The 14,349-nt window shown below is 45.3% G+C and overlaps 1 protein-coding gene across 1 annotated transcript; it reads right to left on the bottom strand.

Annotated features, from left to right (window-relative positions):
• Positions 1–107: 107 nt before the first annotated feature.
• Positions 108–1,768, bottom strand: GL218_01543 (uncharacterized protein; the record flags this gene model as incomplete). The annotated part of the gene is made up of 3 exons (XM_033578016.1): positions 108–466; positions 748–943; positions 1,160–1,768. 3 exons carry the CDS (start codon positions 1,766–1,768, stop codon positions 108–110), a joined length of 1,164 nt encoding a protein of 387 aa, XP_033438988.1.
• Between the last annotated feature and the right edge of the window lie 12,581 nt (positions 1,769–14,349).

Consider the following 14,349-nt stretch of genomic DNA (forward strand, 5'->3'; position numbering starts at 1 on the left):
AGGGAAAAAAAGAAGTCAAGTTATTTCGGCAATGACAACTCTAGAGGTTAAACAGCTACCTATTAGCAGCCGGTGCCACCGAGAAGCATTGACGAAATCCCTCATCTTCATTCGCGTTGGCTATACATATTCTGATTCTGCGGTCCGTAAGGTGATGCCGGTTGTTGGTAACCAGAATACATGTGGTTCGTGGGACTGTATTCGGGGAGCGGCTGCTGCGGTACAGCTCCCGATGGGGGCGCAGGGTATTGAGCTGCCTGGTATCCAATAGGTGGGAGCTGAACTTGTCGGCTAGCTGTATATGATGTTTGCGCTTGGCTGGAATCGCCTGCTTGCGGGTCGGCACCTCCATTCTGAGCCTGGGCGGCAGCAACATGACGCTGACGTTCTGCCTCCTCTGCAGCCTTCCGAGCTTGCTCTTCCTCCTTTTTACGGGCTTTCCATTCCTTTCGGATTTCCTTGAATTCTGTACAATTGGTATAGTTAGCACATCTGACCTATTTAGGTTCACAGTAAAGACCATTATTGGACTTTATCTAGAACAAACTAGGTTAGAGGCCCAGCCAATTCCTAGCACGGTAGCGGCATATCCCCCACAGTTAACTAGTGAATCGCAGATACTATACTCCTAAAGCACTCTAAAGCAAAGCTTATCGCCCCTCTTTGAGAGCTTATGTTTCGTTATGCATTCTTCATAACGGAATAAATAAAGAAAAGAATATAAAATGGGTTTAATAGTTATCATACCTTCGGGTGTCCGTTTTTGACCATGACTCTGCATCGTAACGTGTGCGTTTAGATGATTAAGCGTACCATACGCCTTTTCACAGTTATTCCAGCCACACTTATACATTCGTTCGATTTCCTCATAGCGTCGTCGAGGTCGCTTATGTTGCTGCGCTCCAGGGATAGGTACAAACGAATAGACCTGCTGTCCACCATACTGTCAATGAAATCAGTTACCTCACATTATTATTATAGGATTAGAAAAAGCGTCCAGCGCCCACGCGTCATAATTAGTACATTCCAAACAGATCGCAGATACAAACCTGTGATCTACACGATCCAACATGTTCCGAGGTACGGTGTCTTCGCTATGTCTAGCACAAACTCGCCGACCCCTAACATCACCAAAGGAAAGGGAAGAAAAATTACCTACCTGAGCTGGTCGTCCCGGAGCATTCGATGTTGGCGTGTGAGGGTATACTGAGTGTGGGTGTGGCATCTGCCCTGGTGCTGGATGCCCATAATTCGCCCAATCGGGCCGTGGCTGCGCGTATAGGTTACCGGCGCCTTGGGGATAGTTATGCGACATATCTTGCGGCGGCGGTGCGTAGGGCGAATATTGGCTGGGAGGCGCGTAGGTAGGGCTAGGTGCCGCGATGGAGGGATCTATGGGTACATCGCTGTCAGATTTAACCTGCTGGGATTGATGGTTGCGTCCATCTTGCATAGGCATGGACGGACTTGTTGGTGTTTGCGCCATACCTCCGCTGCTGCCGCTATGGTTGCTCGCTGGATGGTATTGGCGAAGACTATGTTCTGGGAAAGAACTAGTCGACCTCGCAGACTGCGGGTACGCTCCGTACTCTGAGTTCGGAGTCGCAGACGTGGGATAACTGGCGCCCCGCGCTTCCTGGTTACTAGAATAGTGGTGGGCAGCAGACGCGTGATCTGCAGAGGAAGCTTCAGATTGAGTGTCGCCGTAGGTACTTGGATAGGGCGAAGGCAAACCTGACTGCGAATACTCGGGGACGCTCCGTTCCATGAAGTAATCGGCGGCGGCGAAGCAAGCTGTGAGGGCGGCACCCGAGTTCTGATTCCCAAGCTTGCGCTTGAAGGTATGCGGTAACGGTAAGGGTAGTGATGCGCGGTCGTCAGCGAAAGCCTAAGACTCTATGCTGATACCTAAAAGACTACTACTGCTGAACACGATTGGACAGTAGACGGGCCGGGGGGGTTTTAGTCCTCGAGCCAATTTCGAACTTCCGCAGGGTAGCAGAAAACGGTGTCTTAGGTCGAGGTGGTGCTTGGTAAGAAACGAGAAGGATAGAGTTGCACCAAGGGGGACAAGCTGCGGCTGCACTGGCGTATTTGTTGGCGACTAGTATGGTCATCAACGGGGGGTCTGATCCAAGAGGAGAGATAGCGTAGATCTTCCAGTCTTGCCCGAGTCTACAGATAAAATAGTCTCTCGAAGAAGATCCACCAACCCACAGGTTGAGATCAGCCACCAAGTCGTGCTGGAGAAGATAATGCCTAGGTAAAACGGAGTAGAGCTATGTACTAAAAAAACCGTAGTCTCCGCCTCGGATGGGGCGCGAGAAGTTGGGGGCCAGTGTGCTTTTGAGTTCTTCTTTTAGATCGCGGGCGCCAACAAGTAGTGTGTATTGCACGACAGATTGCCTGCACCCGCCAACCGTTCGCGGTAGCAGTTAGAGACCGGGCGGGCTTATTATGAGGGCGGGAATTGTCAAGTACTGCGCACGATCTGATGCAGGGTGCGATCTGGTTTCCCTTGAGAAGTAACCCCCTTGTACTGCGTTATGAACGCGTGCGGCGGACCTAGTGGCTTATGGGGTCTGATGGCCAAACTCGCAGTGGAGTGGGAAGATACTTCACTAAAATAGTTCGAAGTAAAATGGAGGAGAGAGTGCTAGAAAACTCGAGCGATCCCCGAAGCCGTCTAGACTGAGAGACTTAGCGTGTCTTGTCAGAACTACCAAGGGTTGCGATTGGTGGCAGGGGCCTCAAGGTGAGTTTGGACCGGCGCGATGCTAGAGCGATGCTAAAGCAATGCTAAATTTTTCGGAATGTCGAATTATAGAGCCGCTAGAAGATCCCAGGCTCGGCTAGACTGACTCTTATTACTCTTTTCCTTACGTCGAGCTTGATGTGGACGATGTGTTCTTGTATTGGGGATATGGATTATATGTGTGTGGGAGGGCAGATAGAATCCATGTAAAAAGGGCTGAGAAAGAGAGTGTGGGTGTGTGTATATGTACGTTTCCCCCTGCACGCCTCTAAGGCAAGGTGCGTATCAGGAAATTATTAATAACGGCTGCAGGAGCTGTAATAGCAGCTGGCAGCTGTAATAATAAATACCTAAAGTATCAGGAGGAGTCGAAAAGGAAGTATGTAGTTAGGTAGTTACCAAGCAAGATCATCAACCTAAGGAAGTGACGTGCAGTATGGTGTTTAGGGCAAGTAGGCGTAAATAACGTAGGTAAATAAGTGTAAGTGTGTATGTAAGTAGCAGTTATGTACTGTATTGTGTTGCTGCTAGCTGCTAGGTATTGATGATTTTTGTTAGCGGGCGTTGCCTCGCCTGTTGTCACGCCTGTTGCCAGTCGCCAGTCGCCAAAAGAACCAGAAGATGATTAGAGACACTAGTTACCGTCACGGTTTAGGGACCCTGGTGACGACAGAGTTTTTGCGTGGTGCGCCAAATCATAAACTTTAGTCTCTGACCCGACCGATTCGCGTCCAGACTCAAGCAAGTTTAGATTGGGCTTAGTGAGAATTAGTGCCGAGGGGATGGGAGATGGTGAATTTTTATATGCAGATAAATGCAAGCTCGAGGCACGACGCTGCAGTGCTCCAAGAACACGCGTGGAGGGTTGATTGAACGTGCAACTTTGATTGCCGAACCAGAATAAAGGAATGCATGTACTGATGAATGGCTGGTCTGGTTTGGTTTGGTAATCTGTTAGTTAAAAGGTTGGGGAAGAAAGATTCGGGGGGGATTTTCTCAGTGTCGATTTATTTGATTATTATTTTTATGTGTAGGTACATGAGTGAATGTACATTTGGAAGGACCGGGTTCGGTTAACCAATAGAATCATTACAGTACTTTACCAACAGGGGGGCAAACGACCAAAAAACTGGGAGAACTTAGAAGGAGGGATGCGGAATACTAGGAATACATACATACAACTTTGTACTACATACAGTAAGTTGGGTAACTTATTTGTTTTCTTTTTTTATTTTGCATTTGATTTCCTTTTCTTACCATGATTCCCCATATCAAGCATTTTCCTTCTTCTCCATCTCTTTATTATTATTTTTTCTCTCTCTCGAGGCGTCTTAGGTAATCAAAAGAATCTAAATTCACCACCAAACTTTAACCTCTAATACTTCATACTTCGAGTCCATCCACATCGACCTCGAGTAAAAAAAAAACCCACTACTTGTCAGAATAACCCCTCGCTACTATCAGAGTACATGATGTATCTTTGCAGCTTGGTGGATTTTATTGCTCGGCAAGATACTTGCCTAGAGCTGAATATTAAACTCCCTTTCCCTGCTTCTTAAGGCCCCTCTCTCGCCTCTCTTGCCTCTTCCGACCTGCGACCCGCAACACGCAACCGTCTGTCTGCCCAAGTTCTTTACAATTTGTCTTCCGTCCATGCGAAATCCACAAAGCCCAAAAGCCTATCAAAAATAGCCGCCTAGCACAACACTTTTAGAACATAGTACGTATGATAAATATGGCAAAATATCTTAACAGTTCTCTCTATGTAGGTACTTACAATCTGAGGTGATAACATTCGATGTTCGTGATGTGGAAGTTCAGCTTAGAGGCGCAATGTGGGGAGGCTAAAGCGGTGTAGGTATCTATAAAGTACTGTACGCCGTACCCAATGAACGTGTAGCAGGAGGCGGCGGAACCACCCACAAAAGACCCAGCATCCCTGATAAAGCCAGTCGCAGTGCCAATCCCTGGTCATCTTCATTAGTCAACAGTATTTAACGACTGGGGAGGAGAACCCAAGTACCATGGATGATGTATTTCTGCGTTTTATGCAGAGTGGATATCAATGAGGTTACTCTTAAGTAAGCGTACCTAAGGTACTGCGTAATTCCGTACTGTACTATGTACCTTTAAACTAAGCAAGGTGAGGAGGGATCCATCGGCTTGTTCCTTCTTAGGCTGCAGATTTTACTGGGACGGGCTAGACTCTACATAGGCTCACCAGGTTTTCATCGAAGAAAAAAAAAATAATCCACATCAGCTATCAATCTCAAGTGTGGTAATCCCTGAGTTCACAAGGGGGCCAAGGCCTAGGAGTCGATGCGAACACGCATGCTAAGGATACATAATATGCAATCGGATCGAATAACAGGACATTATTCCGCTCTGCTGCTCTATCAAAGACTCCAGTAATAGTCATGATGCGCGCATATATACGGATTAGATCCGCTGCTATCCATTATACATCATTATGTAACCTATCGTCGACTTTCTGCATCAGTCTAGAGCTTCTAACTAAATTACCTACATACATCAAGTATGTTAGATATGTACATATATACATACCTCCTACCTAACCTACATGTAGGTGAGTAGGTAGCTACATATGTAGGTTAGTAGGTAGGTTAAATGATTAAGACTGATGAAATAAGCATAACGTGGCGTTTCGACGCTTTTAAATAAACATTGGTTTGGGGTCTCGTTTGGGGTGTAGCTTAAGGAGCTAAGCTCTGGTATCACCAAGTATATGACCAAGTATAGGGTAGGTAGGTAATATTAATTCTTATTAAGTACGAAGTAACCATAATATTAACACTTCAATTTGGACCGTGTCCTACACGGGATATCCATTTTCTTACAATTGGGTTTATCATTTGCCTGCCCCGAATTCAACCTCCTTGCCGACCACCCTGGGCCGATGCCGCAAGTCAAGTTTTTCCCCCCCATGACTTATTGATGGATCCTTACAGGTACTGATTCGTGTCTATTCCCTGTCATACACGATGTCAATATATCCACAAGTACTGAGTGAAGTACCAAGTACCATACGTACAAAGTATTTCTCAAGCTCACCGTTAAACCTCGGTCACTATAATGGGTCCTAGGAACGGAAGCAGATACATACATACTAGGACAGGGGCAAAACATAAGCTTCGTCATTACGATAGCATCACAACGCTACGCGGGGCTCAGAAAAAAAAAAGAAAATGAATAGACGTATATACATACATACTGCGACATGTATGTATGTGTGCTTAGCTGCTTAGATTGAGAGAATCTCGACTCGGAACCACTTTTATGGACAGATACTGGGACCACAGTATGAGCTCGGGCTCCCAGCTATTCCTTAATGGTGATGATGAAGGCAAGCGGGGGTCATGAAAGTGGACAGTAAAAAAAAAGGAATCTTGGTACACGCACACCCAATAAACATACGTTCGGATCCGAGCGGTCGGTCACTGCACATCTGATTCGCAGGCCCAACTCAACTTTGTGTGAGAGATACACAATCTGTTTGATTCATACGTCTTGTTTTCCAGGTTTGAATTTTCCGAATGATCGAGCAGCGGTATATTCGTTCGGCAAGATGGGAAGCCGAACGACAGCTCTTATTACACAACCGCATTTGTTCGTAATACAAACCTTTTTACTTCGTACACCTGCTCCATCATGGATCGTATCGTTAGAACTCTATCTCAACTTTCTAACCTCGGGCTCCGTAACGTGTAGTCGGACCGTAGTATCATCGCAATACCGCCGCGAAGTATTATTGTCGGTTGATCACGGGTTCAGATCTGCGCAAAGATGATACATTCTAAAATATACACGAACTGAAAGGCTCCTAAAAGTTTATTGAGCACTACGGCTCGCGTGGCATTGAGCGGTAATAGTGCGTGCTTTGCTCACCCATGTCGACATTTTTGACGACAGGGATAGGAGAAAATGTAATGGTGCATAGAACCATGTAAAGAAGACAACAATAGGACCGTGCAAGTTCTTCGCCACAAGAACTGTACCGAGGTAGCGGATCTACGACTGTTCTGGAATCTGGACCTTTGGGCTGACAACCCATCCATCACCAGATGGCCTTGACCATTTTCCTTGTACGATATCGAAACACATTCATTCTCCGGATCGTGGCTGGCACGCGTCCAAAAAAAGACGCGCCTCGCTTAACGATCTCAAGATTCAGCCTTCTAAGCTCTGCCGCTTTCATAACAGCCACTATTACGAACATCCTTCTACCCGTAATACATGTGGATATCGTGGCAACAGTGCGCGCCTAACGGATCTACTGATTCTTTTCAAATAGTAAAAAAAAAAAAAAAAAAAAAATAGAGCCGGCCGGATAGAATACACCAAACCTGGAAGACGTCCGACCTTCCGCCCCATTGTGGGACGACCACCTGACTGGTGAAAATTGATCTCCTCATGAAGGAGGATTTTTCTTACAGTATCTCAGCTCGTGTGTCTTTAAAAATTGGGCAACGGCGCCCAGAAGCCGTTCACAAATCCCGACGTGGAGAGCGGGCGATCCACATAGCCGTGAGCTGGCAGGATTACAGAAGTATCCCGATTCCTTGACTCGCGATGCCACCAACGTTACGTACAGCAGGCCCCGTCGTTTCCAGTCGTTAAGAGATGTGTATGAGAGGGGGGGCCATTATTGTTTTCTTGTATTCCGTATCGTACATTAAATATCAGCGTAAATGGCCTATATCGTTCCAGTCGTTCCAGTCGTTCCAATCGCTCCAGTCCTGATATCACTCAAGGCCCGTAAGACTCGGAAGGATGTATTATCCCATGGGCTACCATGATCCATTGGATATTTATTATACAAGGTTCGTATCCACCTTTGGAGATCAAGAGGTCAATTACGTATCACACGATATCTTTTTGAGTTACTATGCATGCGCATATAACACAGGGCGGCCAGGGATAATAGCTGACAGGCTCAAGGGAAATGGTAGGGAATGAGGTAGGGAATGTGAGCTACTAAAACAATTTCCCACGCCCGTGGTACCCGTGTAACCATTACAATGTATTGGAACCCGGTCACGTTACATAGACGAATATGTATGTGGCGATTGGCGCGCTCTCTTTCCGCGTCGGTATTCGGACATTATAAGCCGTGGTTGGTGTACAACAAAGAGCCATCTCGGCGGAAAGGGGAGAAGAAAAAGGAAAGAGCATTGAAATCTATGGTACCTCTAGAGAGGTAGGTAGTAGCTTTACCTTTACAGTTACGGCAATTGCCGCCAACGGCGAGCAAAATGCTTGAATATATTTGATTATACATATGTATATGTAATGCATGGATATAGACGCATGTACTTCTTTCTATAGGTATGTAAATTATATTATATGTAACTAGGGTGTATACTCTATATGTACATGTATGATCTAATGTACGTTCTAATGTATGTAACATCCTTTTTTTCTTTTCTTTTTTTCTTTTCTTTTTTTCTTTTTTTTTTCTTTTTTTTTTCTTTCTTTCCTTCTACCCTCCTCTCATATGCAAGACGTTCGGCTTAATTGATCGAGACAAAACTTCGTGCTACCTTGCGTCTGCTATCCTATATCTCATCATTTTATGCACAGTAATAAAAGCACCTGGCGCCAAACCCCCCCGGCATGGTTCCCCAGAAAGATTTCCCGCTAAGGTGATATGTCAGGAGCTTTTTAACGGCGCCGGGCATCGACAGATCTTTGGTGACCCGAAGCTCTGGGAGAGACTAAACAAGCGTTGAATCCAATTCCTCCCATGTTTCGCAGCTGGATCGAAGCTAGAGAGAGATCATTCGTGCCCAGGCACGACGGCGTAGTCATATTTCAACGACATGCGGCATGCGACACCTATCGTATTTTTATTATATATATATATATATATATACATACCTTATATCGGCCAGCCTTCGCGCCGGTACCATAGCCTTAAAATAAGACGACAAGTACTCTCGTCCTATACATACCACAACATTATTCCTTTACAGAGCCATCGTACTATATTACTCTCCACTATCTTGCACACCGCCATCCTTCTTCCTTCGAGCCGGTGGATACGATGCCATCAGCTGTATTATGTATGCATCTTTCGTCGATGTCATTTAAAAGGCATGTGATATTGGAGCGACATCTCGATACACACAAGGAGATACGTCAATTTATCGTGCTCAACTCAGCATCCCGTGTCTTTTGACCAGGTCTTTACATCGATGCCAATATATGCCAATGCCGCTGCTGCATCGCATCTCACGTATTAAGATATTAATGCAGCACATCAATACGCGGTCATTGGCCTGTCAGCGTAAATCTCATGCCGCTTCTCACGATATCGGCGAGTTCCTATCGACGTGCTACAGCGAGTCCCTCAACCCCTCGTCCCCTCAAAATACAAAATACCTCCGAGCGTACAAAGGCGCGGGCATTGTCGGTCGAATCACTCGCGAGCCGAACAGGGTCCCCTTCCTTGGTACTGTACTTATGTATGGTGCGTCGACGTACATACTCATCCACACACCCATCTGCAGAGCCACCTCAGCCATTGTTCACGTGGATTGTTTACACCCTAGCCAACCACCACGGTGGTCCCCAGACTCGCCAAGATAGCCAAGTGGGCACGTCCAAGCTGCAGAGTTGCAGTGTGACAATCCAAAAAGAACCTGGCGCCCCTCCCAAGAGTCCGCCTCGACCTGCAAGGTATACCATCCTAGGCCTAGGTAGAGCTCGCTCTAGGCTTTAGTAAATAGCTTGGTAGCCGCACTGGAAACCTAGCTCGAGTGTCAGGCCTCGCGGTTAATTCATTCATGTTCCATCCAAACTTACCATAGTGCCACTCTTTCGCTTCATCTCCGGACTGCATAGCATCGGGCTCCATTCGTGGGTACTTCCCAAAGCCCAGGCCGTCTCATCCTACATTCTGTCGCAATGCCCTGTCCTTCGATAGCTCGGTCGGCCCATAACGCTCTCGGCTATATCTCCGCATTTACCACGACGTCAAAGCGGCATCCCCGTAAGGATCCCGGTCAGGCGAACCGATTTTCTTTCCACACCAAGTCGACACAACCTTCCTTTTTGTCCAAGTCATCATTCCTTGCACAGATGACCTAGGCAGTTGATTCTTACGTGCATACACCGTTTGTGGTTTTACTCCTATTGGTGCCCACCATATTCGTTGGTGTCTTCTATTCCGATATATGCTACGCTTCAGGCTATTGAGCCTCTTAGATGTTCACTTCTTCACGTGTTGTGACTTTCGGGAATTTTATTAGAGGGGGTATTCGGGCACAGATTACTTGGTTGCGATACATGAATCAGATGCTAGCGCCTGCAAAAAAGTAGCATGGTGTTTATTAGTCTGAAAGACGATGTTGTGATTCGTCTTCCGCAACCCCTTATCAAGTCTCGATTAGGATTGCATGAGAAAAACCAGCATCCGAGTTAGGCTAAGAGATCTCAGATCCATCCAAACCAGTGATCTCACAAGTAGGCGCTACATTTTCCAATGCCAATCATTTTGCTCGACCCTGTGCATCGGGTCACATCATTTTGGAGTCTACTTGTTCGGTTATTTGATTCCCCACAGGGCCAAGTTGATTAGTCTCACCCGTCACTCTGGTAGCGAAGTGAACGAAGGCCTCAAATTCGACTACAATCAAGCCCACTAGGCGCCTATCGGCAAGCCACGCTTCCGAATTAAAATAAAAAAACATCGTGAGTGAAACTAACTAGCTTAGGTACCTAACGAATACCAAGACGTATACCAAGACGTATACCAAGAAGTATATCAGTAGGTATACCAGTACTAACGTCGCAGGTTCATCGTACGCTCAAGCATCCGAATCGAGGGAATAAGACTCGGCATATTTTTCGGATGACCTCGCCGCGCTGACTGAAGTTGCCCATGTCGTTACATAATTCCATTCCCAACACACCTGCAGCAACCCAGCGAATACGAGGGGCGGGTATCCCAATTTTGCGAAGACGCGTTATTGACATAGGTTTTTTTTTTCCGAGTCCATGCGAGTCTCAGGACCCTACCAGCCTACGTCGATTCCACGCGCCTTACACGAACGTAGCCGTATGCACCCTGCTAGCAAGGTATACCAAGAGCATTTTACCGTCATATTTACCCGGGCTTGAAGCTCAAGTAAAACAACCTCGAGCCCCTAGAAGAGCCTCTCAGATTAATAATCCACTATCCAAAATGCTACGGCTGATGAAATGAAGTCAGAGGATCTTCAATTGGTTATCCATGTAATTTGTCCGTGTAATTCCGGCATTGCTCTAACCTATGCTCTAACATAGGTATGCTCTAACCTAGTTATACGTTTCTTCTTACGTTTGGTCAACAACTGTCCTATTACATGAGTCAATAAGTCAAGTTACCACAGCTTTCTATATTGATTAGGCCGAAAGTTTCCGTATGATGCTCCATATTTTGCTCCCCATCTCCACGTAGGCTGGTAGGTTGGACGATGGTGGTATGAGCATGAATATGAGCATGAATATGAGCATGGAAGGATTGTTCCCTGCGACATGTGCGTTCCATTTTCTGAAGCAACCAGAATTATTGGGATTATCAGATTGACCGATGTGGAAAGCAGATCTCTGATAACCCTGCCGCCAAGAACTGCATTGCCGATCACTCTTAACCACGAACCTTTCAGCTGCTGCGACTTTCACTAGCGACTCGACACTCCTTATGTAAGACTAGTTGGGTTTCCTAGTTAATTCAAACCCTAGTAGATATGTATGCATTGTATTATATTGTATGTATTGTATTGTATTGTATTGTATTGTATTGTATTGTATTGTATTGTATTGTATTGTATTGTATTGTATTGTATTGTACATTATTTACCATGAGATGTACAACGCGTGAGCAAACCCACAAGTGTGGATTGCGAATTTCAAGAAAGCAGGAATTAACAGAACGCCTTACATGGGTGAACGTTGAGTATCAAAAGCACATAGGACGGCTTAGAACGCCATTGACGTCAACGACAACCAATTGCTTTCATCCAATAAAAATTTCTACAGAGTATATCCATGTTTTATTCTCCTGTTCTAAGCCATTGCCGTTTCTAACGGTTGCGCAAAAGAGACGACTTATTATACTTGAGTCGATAGGAGAAATCAATATATTAAGTAAGTTACTTTTAGACCAACTAACTACCTAGCTATCTTCAACTTCTTCTTTAGTAATAAATTATTTATCATCATAAATGATAACATGGCCTAAAATATCATATCAATTATTATTCTTTGCTACCTTTTCTCTCCCTAGTTTCGCCCGACTAACCAGAGTCCAACTTTAATTTTTCTTTTTTCTTTTGTCCCTTTTTCCTTTTTTCCGTGTCTCTCTTCATTTGCCCCTACCCACGCCACGATCTCGTCTAGGTCATAGTGGAGTGTCCACTAATCACAATGACATCGAGTTCAGCTGAGATTGACAGGAACTAAAAACTACATTCCAATTAAAATTTTCAATGTGGCTACTATAAACTTGATTCTTTTAACTCTAAAAAGCCAATAGAAAATGCAAGATATATTATTACAGCTCATTCTCCAGTCATCGACTCTGCTTTGATATGAATCGTCAATCAATTTTTAGATCCATGTCTCAGCCCATGGACTGCGGCTGCAAGAAAATTTCCAGCAGTCTGGATATAACCTGGATGTAAAGTCCGGATGCAGTCCGGATATCTGAATGTTACGGTCCTCCCGAACGGGCATTCCGAAGATCAGATTTTCGGTAAAGGACAAGACAAAGAAGCAAAGAAGCAAAGAAGCTTAGGAGCTTGCTGATTGCGGTTGATGAGTTCCAATATACGATACCCAGGATTATGGTTTTACCTTCTCCCTGGCCTCGCAAGAATAAGTGACGTGGTGATATATATGGGCGCTTCTCAGTCATATGACAATTCACTATATGCCGGTCGCGCGTCTAACCGCATACCAAAACTTGTCAGCTCATATATGCTGTGTTACCGTAGCGCCTTTCTGGCCCGTAAACATCGGTCAATGTTTCAAAAGTTTGTGAAGCATTTACCGTCTAGATCCTATAAGACGACCCAGCCAATAACAGTAAGATCCAACGAGGTAGCTATATGAATTGTGGCTTGCATTACATTGCTCCCTGGCTTGTTTCTATATGACTTCTATCACTTATCAGCTTAGCCGCCACAGACTCGTATCATTTTTTTTATTTTATTCTTTCATTATAATTATTATTGCCACTTTGAACAGCCCCTTTTTTCCAAATACATACTTCTCTGCATGTCAGATGCTCAACCGTGATAATTGTAGCAAACAATGATTTCCCCCCCCCTTTACAGATTACGGGTTAGATACTCAATCTGGCAATGGGCCGTTGGGTTTCTCGACACCCTCTTGTTTAAACGCGAAATGAACAAATAACGTGGCAGCACAGCAACCAGTAAACAGGTAGCTTGACACATAACATCTCACATTAAGCGACACATTTGTCAAGCGGCAGGACGGCAGGGAGTGAGCCAGCCGCCTCTCAGGCGGTAAGATATCACACACGCAAGGTATGCCTAGACCCGGATATCCAGCTCCTCGTAGACACACGGTGAGACGGTAAGGCATGTAGGTATCTTTTTAGAGTGATCAGGATCATCATTGAAGTAAGACGTGGCAGAGGATCGCAGTGAAGTTGCCTCTTTTGCTTTTCTAGCTTATGATATCTTCTCATAATGTGTTCAACATGCTCAATGTGCTCAATATCTCACCTAGCAAACAAACATCAAGTATGTAGGTAGGTATGTATGTATGTATGTATGTATGTATGTATGCATGTCTCGACGCGCTTAAACTTCAAACCAACATGGCATAAATCTTATCCGGTTTTTGCTTCTTATTATGCCACGTGCAAAGGGACGCTAAAGTAATATATTCTATTAATTGGATGTGGAGTTTATTCTAAGCCTGATTTAGCTGCCGTCGTGCTTCAGTTCCCGGAGCCGTGCAGCATAGTTATATCGGCCGATACATACCATAAGCCGCCCTAATTCTCGAACCGTATACTCGGGACAGGCAAAGCTAGCTATACTATCGACAGAAGGGTTAAGCGCGGCTTTTCTTTTCACATTCGACGACACTGGCGGTCAGAGTGGCAGTTTCCACCGCTCTTCTGTGCTGACTACATTCATTATACGAACTCACCTCCCAGGAGACGATGTATGTATGTATGGCAAGACTTAGGCAAATCTACCGGTTTCAGCATTGACCGGAGGGCGTTCGAAGTGAGGGTGAGATGCAGACTACACTCCCGGTACAAACCTCCGCATTTGGCTGTCTAAAATGGTTAGGATTAACAGTTGACACCTCGTACGGAGGAAATCCTATGTCAGCTTAGAGCTCGGCACTACGGACAAATGACGGATTGGTGTTTTAACTCTTACCTCTCCATCTTCTTTTCACCGGTCTTCAAAAATCTAGATAGGAACCAAGTACAACAACTCTAGTGAAAGCGTAGCATGACAACCGGAATATTTGTTTGCCCCTTATAGGCATTAATAAGCCATCGATGAGTGTAGAGAAGTGTGTTTGCTATATAGGTGAATAAG

This window comes from Daldinia childiae, assembly GCF_008694065.1.
Source record: "Daldinia childiae strain JS-1345 chromosome Unknown Scaffold2, whole genome shotgun sequence".
Classification (NCBI taxonomy): domain Eukaryota; kingdom Fungi; phylum Ascomycota; class Sordariomycetes; order Xylariales; family Hypoxylaceae; genus Daldinia; species Daldinia childiae.